This window comes from Panthera pardus, unplaced genomic scaffold (assembly GCF_024362965.1).
Source record: "Panthera pardus isolate Hobbes unplaced genomic scaffold, ASM2436296v1 HiC_scaffold_12, whole genome shotgun sequence".
Taxonomy (NCBI): Eukaryota; Metazoa; Chordata; class Mammalia; order Carnivora; family Felidae; genus Panthera; species Panthera pardus.
In genome coordinates this window covers 3,455,448-3,474,702 of record NW_026526677.1, presented here as the reverse complement: position 1 = coordinate 3,474,702, position 19,255 = coordinate 3,455,448, and the positions used below count along the sequence as shown (strand labels likewise).

At 57.6% G+C, this 19,255-nt stretch overlaps 1 protein-coding gene across 8 annotated transcripts in view; it reads left to right on the top strand.

Moving 5' to 3' along the window:
- The window catches only part of PPFIA1 (PTPRF interacting protein alpha 1), a 90,692-nt gene that overhangs the window by 55,418 nt on the left and 16,019 nt on the right, over nucleotides 1-19,255 (top strand). For 5 of the 8 annotated variants that reach the window (XR_002071504.2, XM_019415283.2, XM_019415274.2 and 2 more), the window contains 10 exons: nucleotides 1,078-1,207; nucleotides 4,015-4,238; nucleotides 5,983-6,214; nucleotides 8,261-8,290; nucleotides 10,842-10,993; nucleotides 11,583-11,755; nucleotides 11,928-12,021; nucleotides 17,248-17,329; nucleotides 17,436-17,636; nucleotides 19,191-19,253. Coding sequence is in view for 7 of the 8 variants with exons in the window: in XM_019415283.2 (XP_019270828.1) it covers nucleotides 1,078-1,207; nucleotides 4,015-4,238; nucleotides 5,983-6,214; nucleotides 8,261-8,290; nucleotides 10,842-10,993; nucleotides 11,583-11,755; nucleotides 11,928-12,021; nucleotides 17,248-17,329; nucleotides 17,436-17,636; nucleotides 19,191-19,253 (1,381 nt within the window). In the remaining variant the exon portion in view is untranslated. The remainder of the gene's footprint in view (nucleotides 1-1,077; nucleotides 1,208-4,014; nucleotides 4,239-5,982; nucleotides 6,215-8,260; nucleotides 8,291-10,841; nucleotides 10,994-11,582; nucleotides 11,756-11,927; nucleotides 12,022-17,247; nucleotides 17,330-17,435; nucleotides 17,637-19,190; nucleotides 19,254-19,255) is intronic. The other 3 variants (XM_019415275.2, XM_019415279.2, XM_019415280.2) reach the window with 3 other exon arrangements.

Sequence of the window (19,255 nt, the reverse complement as noted above, 5' to 3'; positions counted from 1 at the left end):
GGGAAGGGTGGCTGTGGCCAGCGGGCAGTTCGGACTTGGCTGTCTTACAAACAAGCAGTCCCCTGAGGCAGCGTTTCTCGAGGACGTTTCTTTAAAGGCCGCAGAGAGGAGCGCGAAGCACGCAGAGGAGACGTCCTGTCACGCGGGCTCTGTCTGCAGGCCTCGCGGGGCGGCGCCCGGGGCCCCCTCTTTAGTTGATGTGAATCAGATGGGCGTGTTCTGTCTCCCGAGACCATAAGGATTTGTGAAACGGAAGGCAGCCTCTCTTCTTTTCCAGAGAGCAAGGAGCCACTGGACTCCCGTGCAGGGCTCAGGTGTGGAGGGTGAGCCCGTGGCCGAGGCCGGGCAGGTGGGCTGGCGGGTGCTGCTTCACCTCTGCTGACCGCTTCCTGCCCGGAGCCTTTGCTGAGGGGGGCAGGTGACAGCCCATGTCAGTGACCCCATCCTAGGGGCTCAGGGCTCCGTCGAACTTTTCTGGAGACTGCTGTGGCCAAGGGGGACGGTTGTCTGTCAGTCTAAGTGCACGCAGGCCAGAGACGCTTTTGCCTTGGAAACACCGGGCGCATCGCCACCTCCTGTTCACGGGAGATGCGAGCTGCGGTTCCCGAGGATCCTGCCATGGGTGCCCCTGAGGTGCCGGTTAGTGGCAGGAGGAGGGATGCCCGGGGTCACCGGGCCTCACAGCGAGGGCCTCGGCACGCGCGGGAAGAGGGCACTTGAAGGCCAGAGGGACGCACGGGAGCGCTTCCCGGTCAGTCGGGCAGCAGGTGGCACAGACACGCAGGGCGACAGGTTGACTGGGGGCGGGTGCCGAGGCCGAGCACAGGCCCTGCTCCACCTCGGGGACGGCTGGGCCGTGGTGAGGCGTTGCCCCTGCTGGGCCCGGGAGACCCTGTCTCCACAGGGCCTGGCTGGCGGGCTGGGACGGGAGCCAGGAGAAAAGATGGCGTCCTTGGAGACCTTCTTCTGTGACCTCAGTTTCCAAATTGGCGGGTTCTGGCCTGGCTGACAAAGTTCACTTCTTGTTGATAATGACCTTTTTCTTCCTCCCCCCCTCCCCCCCCCCCCATATTTCAGGCGACCGCACTTGGGCAGCGTCCCAGATTTCAGGTTCCCTCTGGCGGACGGCCCCACGGATGCCTACAGCAGCGCGGTGTTGCGCCCCCGGAAAGGCCGTGTGGCCGCTCTGCGAGATGAGCCTTCCAAGGCAAGGACCTCCGTCCTCCGGGGGCTCTCGCGGGACCCGCCCGCCTGCTCCAGTGTCCCCTGCCTTATCCTCTGGCTGTGAGGCTCTTCTGGAACCAAACTGCTGATAGGCCGCTGTCTCTTGTCCCCTTCCCCCCTTCTTCTTTTGCTGGCTCACAATTTACTTTGTAGAGCTTTTTTCCTTTCTTTTCGAAGAGTAGAAATGTGGATTAAGATGGGACCTACTGTTAAGCACAGCACAATGCTAATTAGTACAGTTTTGAAACACTAATGAAGATTCAGTGAATAGTGTATTCATCTTTAAGCAAAAAAGAATTCGCATTTGGAGTTTAAATACTTTTGTACTTTTGTCTCTTCAGCAGCATATATTTTTATATACTCGTGTATGTTTTCAGCACTGATAGTCATTGAACGAGTTTGGGCCAGACATCATCCCAGACCTAGGGCTGCAGCATGACCGAAAAAACCAGATGAGGGGCACCCGGTGGCTCAGTCGGTCAAGCGTTCCACTCCTGATTTCCGCTCAGGTCACGATCTCTCGGTTTGTGAGATCGAGCCCCGCGGCCCCGCATGGGACTCTGCGCTGACCGCGCCTGGAGCCTGCTTGGGATTCTCTCTCTCTCTCCCTCTCTCTCTGTCTCTCTCCCTCTCTCTCTGTCTCTCTCCCTCTCTCTGCCCCTCCCCCACTTAAAATAAAACAAAGAAAACAATAAATAGATAAAAAGAGGAGAGGCCTGCACCCCTATCTGTGCGCAGTGTAGTGAGGAGACACCAGCAGCGAATGGGAAGTAAAAGGTGATACGTGTATTAGTTGTCTATTTCTGTCTGACAGATGATTGACAAATCCCTGCAAAGGCGAGTGGCTTAGGAGGAACACTTCGCAGTTGCTGGTTTCTGTGAACTTAGGAGAGTCTTAGCTGGGTGATCGTGGCTCAGGGGCTCGTGAGGTTGCGCCACCAGGAGGCTCGGCTGGGGCTGGCGGGTGCACCGTGCGCTCCCTTGCCTGGGTGTTGGAGGCAGGCCTCAGGTCGTCGCCACACGACCTGCCCGCAGGCTGCTTGGCTGTCCTCCCGGCACAGCAGCGGCTTCCCCAGAACTCACGCGGAGAGAGGGCAGGCAGAAGGTCCCAGAGCTTGTGCCGTGCTAGTCTTGGGAGCTGCCCGCCTTCACTTCCACCACGTTCTGTTCGTTAGAGCTGCAGGGCCAGCCCACACTTGGGGTCCACCCCTCGACGGGGGTAGTGAAGAACTCGTAGACGTAGTTTGAAACCACTACCGTGTCAGATGGGAGTAAGCGGGGAGAGGCAGTCGGGTGTCGCGAGTTGTGAGATGAGGAGGGAATGAGACTTGTAAACTCAGTTAGACAGGGAGGTATCGCCAGGAGGGTTACGTTTGAGCACTGGCCCGAAGGAGGCAAGTGAAGGAGCCGTGTGGATAGATCACAGGTTGGTGCCAGCAAGAGGTGCTCATGGAAGGGACCTAGGGCACGAGAGAACGTGACGGGCGGGGGGAGCCCCAAGAGGTCGGACCGAGGGGACACGTCCGGTGAGCAGTTGGACGCTCCATTCTGGGCCTCAGGAGACCTTGACTAGAGGGAAGGATCAGAGCCAGAACACGCTGGTGGCTTCTAGAGGCACAGGCCACATAAAGTCCCTAGGTGGACCCCTGTGGATAGCCCCAGAGTCCAAGGGCGGCTCTCTGGGCACTGCCCAGCGTGGCAGCGGAGAGAGGGAGACAGAACTGGCAGAGACCAAGGGGTCCCGACAAGTGCTGGGAGGAGCCCCGTGGGCCAGGTGTTCAGGGAACGGGAGGCCGGTGGGCCTGGTCGTGCTGGGTGGGGCCAGGCATGGTGGAGGCCGAGGACCACGGTGGTCTGGTCCAGGAGCCCTTGTGCTAAAGCCCACTCGCCCAAGTTCCAGAGTCTGTGGAGACACAGTAGGGGCAGCTTTCTGGAGGACTTGAACTCTGGTTGGGAGCAGAGACGCAGGGCTAGCTGGAAGGAGACGCAGGGTAAAAGTTCTGTGGTTTCTGTTTTGTTATTTTGGAGGGAAAAGGGGGAAAACATTTTTAGGCTGATGTGGATGAAGTTAGAAAGGCGATCATCCAGAGAGAGAGGGCGGAACGATGTCCCTGAGTCAGCCGAGGGCCTCGTGCCCGTGGGTGGGGCTGTCTCGGGGGGCGGGTGAGCAGGAGGGCAGGAAAGCCTCCAGGAGAGTCGCTGCTCGCACCCGCGCCCTGCTCCTCAGACCACAGGGTTTGGGCTCGGCCGCAGAGGCGCCTCTGTCCCACGAGGGCGGCCCCGAGAAGAGCAGGTTCGCGGGCTGCTCCTGGGTCCTCTCTGCTCCTTCCGTTCGGTCACACCAGCCTCAGGAAGGGAGGCGGGGGACGCTCCAGTGGCTGCACGTCCCCTACCTGGAACACCAGCGAGCTGGTGGGGCCGCAGAAGTACACTCAGATTTAATGGCCTTGTAACCGCCCACGGGGGTGGCTGGCTGGCACCGATGTATTTTTTTATTCCCATTTTTGTTTCTGATCTGCTCGTCCCACCCTGTGGGCGATGTCACAGAAATGCCCACGTCCACGGAGGCACGAGCGTCGCAAGGGGGTCTAAGTCATAGGCCGCCCTCCTCACCTGTGCCTTAAGTACTGCTTGCTTCGTAGGTCAGCAGCTTGTAAGCACAAGGCAGTTCCCCGCTTTCTTTGGGCTTCCAGTTGAAAACTTTTCAAGTTTCTGACAGATTTCTTGTAGGTTTCTGGAACTGCGTTGTTATTTTCCACCTTTGCCGAGATTGAGTTTTTTTACTTACAGGTACAGACTCTTAACGAACAGGATTGGGAACGTGCCCAACAAGCTAGCGTCCTAGCAAACGTGGCACAGGCGTTCGAGAGCGACGTCGACGTGTCTGATGGCGAAGACGACGGGGACACGCTCTTCAGTTCGGCCGCTCTGCTCTCGCCCAGTGGGCAGGCCGATGCCCAGACGCTGGCCATGATGCTGCAGGAACAGCTGGACGCCATCAACAAAGAGATCAGGTACACGTGGTCGTGCGCGGCACCGCAGAGACCACGGTGTCTCCGAGGGACTGTTACCGCGCTCAGGAAGGTCTGGAACAAACACTCTGAATGCTGAGTGTCCCATAACGATAAAGCTCCTTCAGTTCTAGTTTAAGAATATTGTGCGATTCCCCTAGGTTATAAAATTCAGTTCACCAGGGCATCTGTCCACAGTCGTGGACAGGTTCGCGTAACCTCTGGGGAAGGGCGGAAGGTGTCCAGTCCCTTCCTGCGGGTGCCCAGTGTGCGCCTGCGATGCTCCTCAGCGTCTGACCGAGGTTCCAGGGTCGGCCAGGGCGCGGAAAGCCGAGGGCGCGTCGGGGAGGCCTCCCTGATCCACAGCGCAGAGGGAGGGTGTGTGGGGCGGGCCGCGTGCATGAACGTAATGTGTCGAAATCGGTCCTTTGTAGAGCGGTGAGTGCTCAGGGGGCGTGTGTTTGAATCATTTTACGCTCGTCACTATTTCAAGGGTGTTTTCTTTAGAAATCCTCTTAGCAGTTATGGTAGCGAATTTACAAAGCTCTGGTCCCGCGGAGGCAAGAGAACCCAGAGCCTGGCCCTCGTGGAGACGGAGGCGGCAGGGTGGGCAGGATGGTGGGCCCGGGGGCCCGGGAGCTGCTCTGTTTTGGAGTCCTGAGGTCCCGTGGGGAGCGGGCACGTGCTAGTGGCCCTGCTGCCGTGGATCCGGGTAGAGTCACTGTCCACGTTTCGTTCTTGGGAAGCTAGCGCAGGCAGACGTGCTCCTTCCTGCCTGCAGAGAGCGGGCGGTGAGGACAGACGCCAGCGGGAGAAGCGGGGAGGAGCGGTGGGCTCTGTGGAAGCCGTCCCCCGTCAGGTCAGCGCGGGAGAGGAGAGAGGGCCCGCGCTTCGGCTTTGCTTTTGTGTGGCGTGTGGCCAGGGAGAAGCGATCTTCCTTCGTGCGAGTTGACCAGATAGAAATGGTCAGTCGGTCCGGGGACTTGTCCATCACAAAGTAAGCTCTCGGGGTACGTAAACAGAGCTTTCATCGGAAAGGTCGCCGCGTGGATCTCCGGTGTTAACATGGGCATAAGTAGTGACGTAGTCAAGTGCAGAAATTGCCGTTTCCTGATGCAGTGAAGAGTGTTCGCCTTGAATTCCAAATGAATGAAGTACAGTGGACTTGAATCCGGGAATTCAGAGGAGGCTGGTCGAAAATTCCATCAAATAAACTGGTTTGAATTCAGCCTTAAAAAAAAAAAAAAACAAAAAAACAAACAACTCAATGTTTTCATCTAGTCTAGAGGCTTCAGTGTCGGGGAACTCCCAACTGCTCCGTGGGTCGGTCCTTCGGTTAGGTCAGAGGTCCCGATTTCCAGTTGCAAAACAGGTACATTGACGTGTCTGAGAACTGGGAAGTCGCAGTTGTGAATTCGCAGTTGTGAATTCGCAGCTCATCGTACGGCGAGAGCTGCCGGTGAGCCTCTGGCCGAATCTGAGCGCACAGGAGTAAAATCAAACATGGTTGGTGGAAGGAGCTTTACGGGACGCCCTGCAGGAGTCCCCCCTCGTGTCGTTCCGAAACCGGGTGTGTCGAAAAGACACTAGAAGGGGGACCGTTCTCGCTGAGGTGGGGTCGGAGCAGCCGTCCTTGGAGCTCACCGGCCCGCGCGTTCGCAGCGCGGGAGCAAGCACGGACTTGTCGCGCAGCTGCGTTCACGGGTTGGCCAGGGCGGCGAGGGTGACCTGTGTGCTTTCGTTGCAGGCTCATTCAAGAAGAGAAGGAGAGCGCGGAACAGCGGGCGGAGGAGATTGAGAGCCGAGTGGGCGGCGGCAGCTTAGACGGCCCCGGCCGTGTTAGACCCGCGGGCTCCGGCGCCCCGCACCCCGCGTCCCCGCTCGCGGGCCCCTCCCCTCCACACAGCGGGCGCTCCACCCCACGGAGGGGCCCGCACAGCCCCGCCAGGGAGGTGGACAGACTGGGGGTCATGACTCTAGTGAGTATTTGCCTCTTCTTCCTGCGGCGCTCCCCCCACCCCAGCCCCCGACTTAGGTGCCAGAGTGTACGAATACGGTTCTGTCTCGTGTTTTACCCGGAAGGAAAGCCGGTTCATCTGTCGCGCTCAGAGGTGCGAGAATTTTTAAACCGGCCAGCATTTAGTCATTCAGCGGTAGCCGGCGACGCACGGATTGTGCCGTGCGGGGGAGCGGGTTAGCCGTCGTCGCGAGCTCATCGTCAGGGCTTTTGGGTGTGTAACTTCGGATGTGGGCCCGCGCCAGGCACCGTGGCTCCGAGGGGCGTGTTCTTGTTTTCGGGGAGTCGGCGGTTTCACCACAGTAAGTACGGGCCGTAGAGAAGGCGCGGAGGGAGGCCGTGCTGTCTCTCTCTGCATTAGAGATGCCTGACCGGAGGGGACGGGACACGCGGTCAAAAAGAACCGTAAAATAAAGCTCAGGTCGGTTCTCCTGACGCTGGTGCGTGTGTGAGGCCAGCACGGCAGCGGCGTGAGCCCCACACGCGGACGGCTTCTGGGAGCGCGTCTTCGCTCCTCGGCGTCTGGAGACGCGGTGCCCGTACGGTTTCCGGGCGAAGCGTGCAGCCCTGCGGAATGTCGCGGAACTCCGCCGCGTACGTAGCTTAGGTTTGGAGAGCACGTCACCTCTTTCCACCTACGACCACGTTTACGACGTTGTGTTTGTGAGCGCGCTCGCGTCTGTCAGAATCTGTCCCGTTACCGTCCGTTTTTCTTCCCAGCTGCGCTCTTGGCCAGCATGTGATTAGATCAGCTCTGGGTCTCTTCCGTGGCCTGTGACGCGGGAACTAGTCCGTTTTGCGTTGTTTTGACGTCACTCTGTGTATAATTCGCACCATTAGCTAATCAGCTCACACCTTAAACTCTTGGACGGTCTCATCTGTGGTTTCACGCTTCCTTCCTCTCGGAGAATTTGTGAAAGTCGCTGTGGAAATAATCGGCCCTTTTCCCTGCTGTGGAATTTGTGTGCCGGCCGAGAGTGTATCTGCTTCCGTGCTGGGTTTTGACTTGCCGTCTCATCCTTCCGCTTGCTTCCCGCTGTTCACGCAGACCTCAGCCTCCCGCCCCCAGCCGGTATCGTGTCCCCCCACCGCCCGCCCTCTCTGCCCCATGCCGTAAGCCCCTCCGCAGCGTGCTCCCGTGGCCGTGGTCCCGTGTGTGCAGCGTCTGTGGTCAGTCGTGGCTCTCTCGTGTCGTTCCTGCTTTGTCTTCGTTTCTCGTGGGGTAGTGGGGTTTCGCCCCAACGGTGACCAGTGGCACTTCGCGTGTCACCGTGTAGTACGCGTGGATGCGGGTGTGACACAGGTAACAACTCGTCAGCGAAGGGTTTCTTCTAAAGAGATCAGACACAGCACGCTCTGTGGTGCCGACGCTCGTGGGCGGGACTCCAAAGCTCATGGGCTTACCGGGCACAAGCACCGCCTTCCACACGGAAACACGGGGCTCCTGCAACGTGAAGCTGTCACCTCTCTCACGCCCGTTTTTATCACGTACCTGCACAGCGCATTGATTCTTGGGAAGTTTTAACTCAAATTCTAGGTCAGGGCTTGACACTAACACCCAGCAGGTCCTTAACCAGAGTCGGTCGGTTTGGTGTTCTACCGGGTGTCGCGGTCACTTCTTCGGCATCCACGAGGTTGATAGTGTAAAAGCGGAACGTGGTTTTCAACAGGGAGAACAGTTACAGAAAACTTTAGAGTAGACAACTGTTAGATCTCTTTGTTACACGGGATGCCGTATTTTAATAAATTATGTACGTCGGAATGGAATCTTATCTCCCTGAGTAATAATTTATAGTTTCTCTAGTAAAGGTTGAATAACCTATTATGTTTAAATGTGTGCTGGAAAGAAGTTCTGTTTCCAGCTATGGTGGTTTCTAAACCTTATCTCGATTATATCCGTGCTGTTGTTGTTTTTAAAACATGTTTGCCTCTTCTGGTCCTTGAATTTGTGACTTCCGAGCGTGCAGTAAATCTGATTTCTCTTCATTTCTTTGCATGCCTCTGTCAGCCTAGCGATTTAAGGAAGCATCGTAGAAAGGTAAAGTGCTTGGTAGTGTAACCTACCTGTGTTTGTCTGTGGCGGGTGGGAGAGCGCCCGTCGCTTCGCAGAGCGGGCACCACAACCGGGTCACGACAAGCGGCCGGTGTGTCCCGGGAAGCGCTGGGCTCTCGAGCTTGGCGGCCGGTTTCCATGGCGCCTGCGAGGGATGTGAGAGCTTGCCTTTCTCTCTCGTTTGTCTCCTGCTCGCTGCGTACTCAGTTATGCGAGACATAGAAGTTTCTAGGAAGAGAAATGACTGAAGCCGAGCCCTAGATGTTCGATTTGGGGATAACCACCTTGGACAGTCGTGGCCAGCAGCGTTCGGCGAGCTCTTAGGGTCCGCCAGCTGCTCTGTGCAGTGGTTTAGGAGCCTGTTACCCGGCCCCCACCCACACCCCTGCGAGCCGCAGCGTGTGTGGTCACCCCAGTTTCCAGATGTGGAAACAGGCCGAGAGCCCGGGTCCTGTGCCCGAGGCTGCACTGCAGTGCAGACGCTGGCCACGACACCACTTTGCCACGTACCCCACCTTTGCTCGGGCGCCTTTCTCTCCTTTACGGCACCCCGGCCCGGGGCAGGGCACCTCCTGTGTCCAGAGGACCATGACTTGGGTGTGCCCCTTCTCAGGGGAAGTGCCGTGCCTCGGGACCGGACCCTTGACCAGAGCGCCCCCCTCATAAGCGGGATGCTTTGCTCCCTGGACCGTACCCCCATGCCAGACCTGCCCGGCCGCGCGCTGACGGGGCCGTGCCTCTGATACGGAGCTGGGCGGCAGCCGGGGACCCCTCTCCCGCAGGGACGGTGTGGCCGTTCAGTTAAACTCCGGGTTCAAGTGCCAGCTCCGTCACAGGTGGTTTCGTGACCCGGGCGTGTTAATCGCCCTCTTTTTGCCCTGGTTTGCTCCCCTGGTAAGTGAGGACAGCGATAGAATCGTGGCCCTCGGGGTGTCCACAAACTGCCCATCGGTGCACGGTCCCCAGAGGTCGGGAGCTCTCAGCGGCCACGGGGCGCAGAGCACGCCCTGCAGTCCTCTGGCTCGTGCCGCCCTTTCCTCGGTAGCAAGACCTTCTCAAGGAAGGAAGGAAGGGGCGTGTGGTGAACACCCAGGCAGGACGGCCTGTCCCGCAGCTCACTGACGGCTACTTGGAGGGCTCCTTGGAGGCTTTGGGGGATGAAGACCAGGCGCACGAGAAGTGGGTGTCAGGTCCGCGCGGACAGGGCCAGCACGGGCGTTGCGCTTCCCAGCCCTGCGGGAGCCTCCCTTTTGGTTGAGACCGAAATGGCCCATAGGCCCAAGTCTGGCGGGACCCAGGGCCGGGCGGGGGCCTGCGTGTGGACTGCGCTGTGACACAGGGGAGGGCCTGCGCCCGGAACCCTCCGTCTCTGCTCACCTCATAGCCGGGTCTCTAGTGTGGCTCCCTGTCCTGTTCCCTTTTGGTGTTTGTTTTCTCCATACCCTTGCCTCCACCTGGATTTGAAATCTATTTCTGTTACCTAAGTCTGACCCTGTTTTAGTTTTATGTTGATAATTTGTAGCCGCTTAAGGTAGCCTTTTGTTGTCTGATGATTGTCATGGAAATCAGGAGAGGAGGCAGGTGTTCTGTAGCTGTTGGTTAAGCTTGTGTCTTCCCTGAGCTCAGCTCCGCTTGGTGTTGACCCCCGGCCCCCGTGGGTGTCCCGAGCCCCATGCAGCTTCGGAGGTCCTGGTACAAACCCAGTTGGCGGTGCCTGTCTCGCCAGTCCTACACGGGTGTCTCGTGAGATCCGGCCCTGCCTCACCACCGGGACCTGTCAAGGGTCATAACGCTGGCAGGTCCGTGGCCCCGCCGTCCTTTCCAGGGCCCACAGCCTGTTACAGGAGGAAAAATGGAGTCTGAAGGGGGTCATCTTGCCGTGACGGCAGCCCAGGGTCACTTTGTCTCCACCGTGTCGAGCAGGCCTTCTCTAAGCCGCAGAGAAGTCCTTCAGTTTGTAACATCAACCTAAATGTCACTGAGAAGCAGAAGTCAGACCCGAGTGGGGGTGGGGGGGCGGGGGTTTGGGTGCCTTCTCACTTTCCGCCCGTCCTCGTAGGTCCAGGCTTTGCATCATTACTGGAAGTGACACTGGGTTAGGGCACAAGCTGGTTCCTTTTCCCCCGGACAAGGAGCGTTGCACAGTCGTGCACGGGAAGCCTCTGTGCTCACCAGGGTTTGCTCTGAATGGCGTCAGGAGACCAGCACCTTGCTCCTCAGCTGGCGGTGGTCGATGGGGACTTGGTTCGGGGCGTGATTCGCGAAGGTCTCCGCCGCTGCCTTCCGGGGCCGGGCTGGCGGTGGCACGGGGTTCCGGGGGAGGGCGCACCCGCTGGGTGCGGATGGCCCCGGGGTCTCGGCGGGCCCACTGCCCAACGCGTGGCCGGAGTTAGGCCGACACTAAGAGGGCGTTTTGGACGCCGCAGAAAGCGCAGCTCGTAGCTACTCAGATGAGTTCCTGGCTGTGATTTCAGGGCCGTGCGCTCGTCTGTCGGGCCCGCGGTGAACTTCTGTCACCCTCCTCTCGACCCCGCAGTTGCCGGCTTCGCGCGAAGAGGTACGAGACGACAAGGCAACGATAAAATGTGAAACGTCCCCTCCTTCCTCCCCGAGGTCCCTGCGCTTGGACAGACTGCACCAGGGGGTGCTCCACGCGGCCAGCCACGAGGACATCAGGGACGCCAGAAAGTAAGGGGCGCAGGCGCCACAGGGGACACGCCAGCGCGTTGGTTTTCAGCGCCGAGAAACCCTTGATCTTCTTGGGGGAGAAAGGGTCGGGACGGCGATTCTAAAGAAACGCCAGCGAACTGAGTTTATGTGCACGATGTTCTTGGGGCACCTGCCGGGGCTCTGGGGGTGCGGCCGCCGGGGCGCAAGTCCGCTGGGACAGACCGGAGTCCGGCGGTGCAGGCGGCTGTAGGGCGGCCTCGTTTGCCCGGATCCTAACCACCGGCCGTCCTGAGGCTTCCCCTCTGCCCTCCCCTGGGCCGAGCTCTGTGCCCCGCGGGGCTCTGGGGAGCCATCTTCCCCGCACCGGGCAGCTCCAGCAGCCGCTCTGTTTCTTGTACCGTGTCCCCGGCCGGCTCTGGTTGTGCGTGTGCTCCGTGCTCCCGGGTCACGGCCCGGAAGGGCTGCCGCGCGTTCTTGGCCCAGGGCGCTTGGAGTCCAGATCTTCTTGGGAGGGAGAGAGCGTCAGCTCCCCGGGGGCAGCCCTCCCTCGCGTGGGGCGGTGTGTCGTGTGCCAAGCCCGCGTTGAAGGTCCTCTCCCGTCCCCCAGCTCGACAGGCTCGCAGGACGGCCCCGTGAGCAACCCCAGCAGCAGCAACAGCAGCCAGGACTCGCTGCACAAGGCGCCCAAGAAGAAGGGCATCAAGTCCTCCATCGGCCGCCTGTTTGGCAAGAAAGAAAAGGGCCGTCCCGGCCACGCTGGCAAGGATCCCGCGGGGCCAGGTTGGTGTCCCGTGCGTGGCTCCCACGCGCAGGTGGTCCTGCTGGTGTCGTTCGTCTAGCACCGTGATCGCTCTGCCTGCAGGTTCCTCCCCCTGTCGGGAGACCCTCACATGGCCTGTTGAGCACCCCCCCCGCCCCACGCCCCCCATTTCATCACTCTGCTTCCCCACAGCTGCTGTTTTGGAGGTGGAAAACTCCTCTCAGGACGCCCTGGGACTCAGCAAATTGGGCGGACAGGCTGAGAAAAACCGTAAACTTCAAAAAAAGTAAGCGTTCTGTTCTTTGTCGTCTCTGCGTACTTTCAGCCGTACCTGGTTTCGAAGCAGTGGCTGTTTGTTCATTGAGCTCTGTAGCTGCAAAGAGGGATTCTCTCCCTCCAGGCTGAACCTGAGGTCCTTGTTAAACTGGGCCTCCCGGAGGCGTAGAGCACGTGTGAAATCGTGAAGGGGCACCCGTGGATTCCCACTCCACCTTGAGAAGTTGTGCAGGGAGGCTGTGTTGTGGCTCACTGAGGGCGAGACCTCGGAGCACTTGGCCCTGAGCCCCGGCTCCTGTACGGATCAGCTTGGGGCTCTGGGCCTTGAGCCGGGGCAGAACTCAGTGGGCTCCGCGATGGGCCTGACAGTGGGCGGGGCGTCCGGTGGCTCTCGGGCGCTCCGAGGGCCTGCACGGTCTGGAGCCGGGGCCTCACGGCCACACTGGGCCCACAGGCCCCGTCCCGCTAGAGGCCGGTTCCCCTTCAGCCCCTGGAGTTGTCCGTTGGTTTTCCCTTAAACCTGCCTCAGTTTAGTCGTCTTCTCAGCAGTCATAATAACGATCGTGACTGGCACACCGTGGGCCGTGTTTCAGGTGAAACGCTGCGGTTTCTGTTACTGCTCACAATTCCGTAGGAACAGTCAGGCTTTTGGTTCCCTGGGAACGGACATTTGTAGAAACCACTTAACAGCGGTCTGATTTGAATGTTGCTATGTTTGAACTGTATAAAAGTGTTTTGAGATAACTTGGATAGTTGCCATCTGGCCATGTGCAGTTTGATACTGAAAGTAGGCCTTTTGCTCCTGGAACCGTGCTGGGAAAATTCTGTCCCTTCGATGTTGCTGGCGTGTTTCATTTCACATCCTTACACTTTTTGTAACGGAAACAGTAAGATTCGTGGCAGTGCCCTCTGGGTCTCCCACCCCACCGCTCCCAGGAATGTGTATTTCACGTACGATCGGAAGTAACATAAATTGGCCAAAACGTTTCACTGTGTCTCCTATGTTTATTTTGTCTTCCTCGGGAGGTATGTTTAAGTACTTGGTCATACGAGGACGGCCTTTATTGAGCTATTTGCCCCCGCATGTGATTGAATTTCACAGAGTGTGTGTAGGTAGCTTTCCCTGGGGCTGAGATGTTCAAATTGCCGGCTTTGGTTCTGCGTTACCATAGCTGCAGCCGAGTGTCTGAGAGCGGGTCCTTCTCTGGACTCCGTGATCATCATGGCAAATTCCAGACCGTACAGTCGACACTTGGACAGCAAGGGTTTCAGTAGAAGGTCCACTTACATGCAACATTGTTTTTTTAATAAATCCAGTGTGGTATTGTAAATGTATTTTCTCTTCTTTGTGCTTTTCTTCATAACCTTTGCCTTGTTTTACGAAAGAATACGGCATACGTACATAACTTACAAAATGTGTGTTAACCGACTGTTTATCGGTAAGCCCTCTGGGTACAGTGGGCTATGAGCAGTTAAGTTTTCAGGGAGTCAGAAGTTATGCTCGGATTTTCGAGGGTGGTGCTTTGCCCGGATGGCAGAGCCGTGCTGGTGAGGTAGGGCCCCGTAAGTCCCCACGCAAGGTGCCCTAGTGTGGACAGTGTCCGCCTCAGGAGAATGAGTCTCAGTGGTGTCGGTGGTCATGTCGTATCTGATGAGACGCTTCTTGTCACGAAAGACCACTTCGCCGCTGCATTTATGTCCTAACTGTGAGATGCGTGTTGTCAGTCATGCGTTACGCAGCCTCACGCGTGTCCCTGCTCCCCGTAGAATTCAGCAGATTTCTAAGTGTCTTTCTCCTGCGGCTCTAACCGTCAGGCTGGGAAGCACTCCACATGAGTTTACCGTTAGGGCGAGTGTTTGGAAAATCACGTGTGGTGTCGAGAATTGGGTCCTTGAGGGAGATCAGGTCCCCGCTCAGTAGGCCCGGTCCACGGCGGTCAGAGCGCTCATCCATTTTACCCTGGGGGGGAGGCGGAGTTCTGTAAACCAAGGGGGGCGCGGCCGCAGCGGGGGATGCGGCGTCTGAGAGCGGAGGAAGGAAGCAAATAAATAACCGCGAAAGTCGGACAAGTCTCCCATGCCTCCAGGATGTTGGCTCGTAACTCCCGTTCCTCCGTGCAGAGTTAGGTGCTGGGGGCCGACTGAAAATTCAGAGAAGCGAGGGGCGCCTGGAGGGCTCCGTCGGTTAACTGTCGGACTTCAGCTCAGGTCACGATCTCGCGGTTTGTGAGTCTGAGCCCCGCGTCGGGCTCTGTGCTGACAGCTCAGGGCCTGGAGCCTGCTTCAGATTCTGTGTCTCCTCTCTCTCTGCCCTTTCTCAAAAATAAACACGAACAAAAATATTGCAGAGAAGTGCTCGACAGATCAGAGTCCCTGCCTCTTTAGTCCTCGTGTTTCAGGCTTCGGAACTGGTGGTGGAGAGCGTTGCTTTCTGGAGTATTGACCTGTGCAAGCAGACCTCACGTCCTTACGGTAAAGTGTTAGCCGCCCCGCTTAATTTTGTAGCTTGTGGTCCACAGGGAGAAAAACGGATCATTCCGTCGACCGTTGGAGTGACCGTGTGGGTACACGGGCAGGTTCTTCAGGTGTACGTGGCCCTTGGCTTACGCGAGTCCCAGGTGACGGGAGCTGGCCGTCCGCGGTGGCAGGCGGTAGGAGGCGAAGAAGGGGTTGGGTGTGCACAGGTGCTCTGGCTCCTCCGCTTATGGGGTCGGCACTGACCCCCCAGGAGAAGGAAGGGGTGCGGGCGTCCCCCCCCCCCCCCGGGTCCATCCGGTGTTTAGTCTCCTGGGCGGCGCCCTGGCCTGGTAGGGGACGGGGCCCAGTGCAGACAGAGACCTGGGCCGGCTGGCCGGCTGGGGGCTCCACGTCGCCGCCGCCTCCTGGGTCTTGCGGCTGCGTGGCCCTGGCTCCGCTGCCTCCGCGTGGCCTCGGCGGGACCTCGGGCCTGAGCTCCAACCCACGAGCACATCTGTACCAGAAAAGGCTTTTCGTAAACAAATGGCCACCACCAGGAGGAAGATGGGGGTGAAGTCAGAATCGTGGACACCAACCTCCGGGTAGTGGGGCTCATGGGCCGTTTGTAGCCTGTAGGGGTGGACCGCGAACGTCTACGTGAGGGGTTTTTTTGAGGTAGGCTCCACGCCCAGTGTGGGGCTCAAACTCCCGACCCTGAGCTCAAGAGTCCTGTGGTCTACCAACCGAGGCAGTCGGGTGCCCCTAAATAGCTGTTGCGTGTGAAAAGACAAAGCGTGGCAGACAGAGTGCCACGAATCCGGTCGCCGTTCAGTTTGCTTTGAGAGTGCGGGGCACCTGCGAGCCCCCTGGGCCCTGCAGCAGAGCCGTGCGCACCCCTCCCGTGCCGGGCTGGGCTGCTTGGGACCGAGCCCCTGACCGTGCTTTCGGAGCTCAGGTCTCTCCCCGGCCCGTCTGCCGAGGAACGATTAGTGTCGTGTGTACGGGTCACGTGGCACGGCTTACGTAAGCGTCCGCATAAGATGTTGCTGCTGTCGTTGAGAATTTGTCCGTAGGACACGGGAAGCGGCGTTAAATTGGGCACACGGATGGGTTACTCCGCCCGGCGAAGGAGGCCCTTCTCCCCCGTGCTTATTCCATCCGCTGTGGGTGCCCCGTGTCGGGGTGACCACAGCCCCAGTGGACTCCCATTTCCTTTTCATATGTGAGTAAATAGCTTTGCTGCTCATTTTAAAGAGGGAAGTTTTGCCTGCCTTCCTTCCTTCCTTCCTTCCTTCCTTCCTTCCTTCCTTCCTCTGGCTATTAAGATTTGTTGCATTCTAGGGCACCTGGCTGGCTCAGTCAGTGCAGCATGTGACTCAGTCTCAGGGTCTTGAGTTGAAGCCTCACCTTGGGCATAGAGCTTACTTAAAAAAAAAAAAATTGTTGCCCTCCCTGGTGTAATCCTTCCTACACAATTAGAACATTTATTACCCCCAGGAAACCTAAGGTTGACTTCAGGAACACTTACTTGAAACTTGACGTGAAACGTTTTGAGCTCGAATTGTACGTAGACTTTACAGTCTTAAGAAAGGTCTGATACCGTTTAAATATGTTGAAGAGCCAATGTGTTTGTTCAGAAACAGGAGATTCAGTGATGTGTTCTGCCGAATTTATCAAAGAAAAATAACACTACAAGTGACTGAGGGATTTAAAAATGCCTCAGGATGCCCAGGCACATAGGGTAAACCATCTTCTGTCCCACCCCACCTTCTCTGCGAGGCCTTTCCCGTTCTGAAAGAATTCATGTCTCTCAGAAAGCCTCGTAAGGACACAACGTGAAAGAGCGAGATGAAATTCTCAAAGCTTATAGTGTTGTCTCTTACGTAACTATGTCATTAGTAGACGATCGTTTTTAAAGATGTTAAGATGGTGAAGTTACGGTTTGGGTATTTTAGAACCAGGTGGACAGAATATTTCGGATGCGGCGAGGATCCCAGGACGGCTTCCTGGTGTTGGCTTGTGACAGGATCACAGTCTCACAGGCTGCCCTGTGTGCACTGGCCCCAGTGGTTGGGACTCAGAGTTTCTGGGTCTGAAGCCTGTGGGTTAAACCATGGGATGACCCAGTGTCTTAACTTAGCAGATACCTGTATTAGCCTGAATCGCCGTGTAGAATAGAAACCGCCAAAATCCCGCCCGTTCCTTAGTTACCATGTCAGACCATTACTGGTAGTAAAGTGTGTGCTGTTCTGTGTTGTTGTCTTTGCCGGACGAGTTTGAGACCCTCACAGCAGCTCCTCACTCAGACGCAGGTGCGGCCCCCTCCTGCGGTTTTCCTTGTTGTTCAGGTACTCCCTCCGCTGTCCTACCTCGGATGTGAAGACTGCTGGGGTTGGCTGATGTTGACACTGATTCTTCAATTCTGCCAGGAGACGCCTCTGTTACGCTTTTTTTGTTTTTTAATTTTTTTTTAATGTTTATTCATTATTGAGAGACAGAGAGACACAGAGCGTGAGCAGGGGAGGGGCAGAGAGAGAGGGAGGCGCAGAATCAGAAGCGGGCTCCAGGCTCCGAGCTGTCAGCTCAGACCCCGACACGGGGCTCGAACCCACGAACTGCGAGATCATGACCTGAGCCGAAGTCGGTCGCCCGACTGACAGAGCCACCCAGGCGCCCCATATACTTTTGAAAACGTGCACAGAGAATTACCTCTGTTCACTTGCTATATACCCACAGGCACTCGTGACTCTTCAACGTTGAATTCTCTCGTTATTTGTAGGCACGAATTGCTCGAGGAAGCCCGGAGACAAGGTTTACCTTTCGCACAGTGGGACGGGCCCACCGTTGTTGTTTGGCTGGAGGTATGTTTCTTTTGAACCCTGGGCGGAGTACGTCACATCTGTGGGCAGGATGAATGCATTCGTACGCCGTGCAGAACCTTCTGGCCTTTACACTTCCTGTCTCTAGCTCTGGGTCGGGATGCCTGCCTGGTACGTAGCCGCTTGCCGAGCCAACGTGAAAAGCGGGGCCATCATGTCTGCGCTGTCCGACACGGAGATCCAGCGTGAGATCGGCATCAGCAACCCTCTGCACCGGCTGAAGCTGCGGCTGGCCATTCAGGAGATCATGTCCCTGACTAGTCCGTCAGCCCCTCCTACTTCGAGAACGGTACGCACCTGTGGAAGGAGCCGATCTGCCGCTCACGTTGCCTCACACGACTAGTGTTCCAGTTTAACGTCTTAGCATTCAAATACGTGATCGGGTGGTTAAAAGATACTGTATCGAATGCTCTCAGAACAGCTTGACTTTGCAGTATAGACATAGGAGTTTTTTAAAGCGTAGGCAAGGAATTATCCCTAATTTAAGAACAAACTTACCAAAAGCGACGGGGAAAGAGCTCAGATCCCTACTTGCATTATTATCAGTGTTTTACTGTCTGACTTATTCAGCCCGTTGTTGCTTTCCGTTCAGGGAGCCGCGGGTCCCGGGGGCTCAGGGCTTTAAGCGGCCTGTGCATCTGCCCCTGCACGCTGAGCGCCGCTGTGCTCCACGCAGGCAGACCCTGGCCGTCCTTACCGACGCCCCTCCTGGTTGAACGCTAAAAAACGCATCTGAGGACAACGTTAATGGTTCTTGGGGGACAAAGTGGGCCGGCTCCTTGCTGTGGGCTCTGTACGTTGGCTCAGCTCCCACTCTGCTGTTCTCTGCTCCGAAGAGAAAACCTGGCGAGGATACGGCCTCCCACGTTCTTCTCCGAGTAGCAAGCAGGTCAGCGCCTGATTCGGGACTTGCAGGGACTTTGCACAGAAAGGATTGCCAGCGTCTTTGTTTCGATTCTTAGGGACAGAATTGTAATGAGCAGTCGGTCTGTGCACTGACCTGTGGCCCGGGAATGTTCTGTCACGGCATCCGACCAGGTCCCCGTTGTCTGGTTGTTTCCAGTTAGAGAGACCTTTCTGGAAACAAAGGTGTTAGGGTGGCTCTCGCAAAGTCTTAGAAACCGTCTCGGCGAAGGCCCCCGCTCACGCGCTGAGTCAGCGGACAGTGATGACAAGCGCACCTGGGACGGGGATCCTCGCTGTGAGACGGGCCAGCCCTGTCCCCGAGGGGCCCGGCGGCCGGCAGGGCGCTAACGGGCCTCGGGTCTGCCGCGCCACATCAGCGGTGCCGGTGTTTTGGCTGCTTGAAGCCGGCGGCCGTTCTGTGTGCCACGCTGAGCCCTGTGCTGGGCCTCTTAGGGTCCCCAGGTGAGGTTGTCCCGTCCACATGGCCCCATCACTGTGGAGCGCCTGTGGGGAGCCGTCCACAGGCCAGACTTGGGGACGGTGCTCCTTTTTGTGCTTTGGGGGAGAATGTTTTAAATATATCGAAGTGAGAGTTACTTGAGAATTAGGAATAGTTTTCAGAAGTGCCAAATAGGTCGCTTTTATATTTCCCGTATGTCAGGTGGTAGGCGTGGCAGATGAAGCTCCAGAAACCGTGGGCTGTCCTGGGGTCACTGCCACCACAGTGGTAGTGCGTGTGGCGGTTCTCCGTCAAGGGGCTGGGCTTGTTTTAACCTTGTGTCGTTTTCTGTGTGGGCATCTGAAACGAGAAGGCGGGAAGAATGGCCTTTGCGTCCGCCTGCTCCTTTCACGTGCCCGAGGCTCACGTGTCTGCTGCCTTTCCTCTTTGTCACTGCTTCCCTTGCCCTGGATGTGGTTGTCACTGGGGCCGCCCTAGACCACAGGAAATATCTGGTTAACGCATGAAGAGATGGAGACGCTCACGGCCACGCCACAAACGGT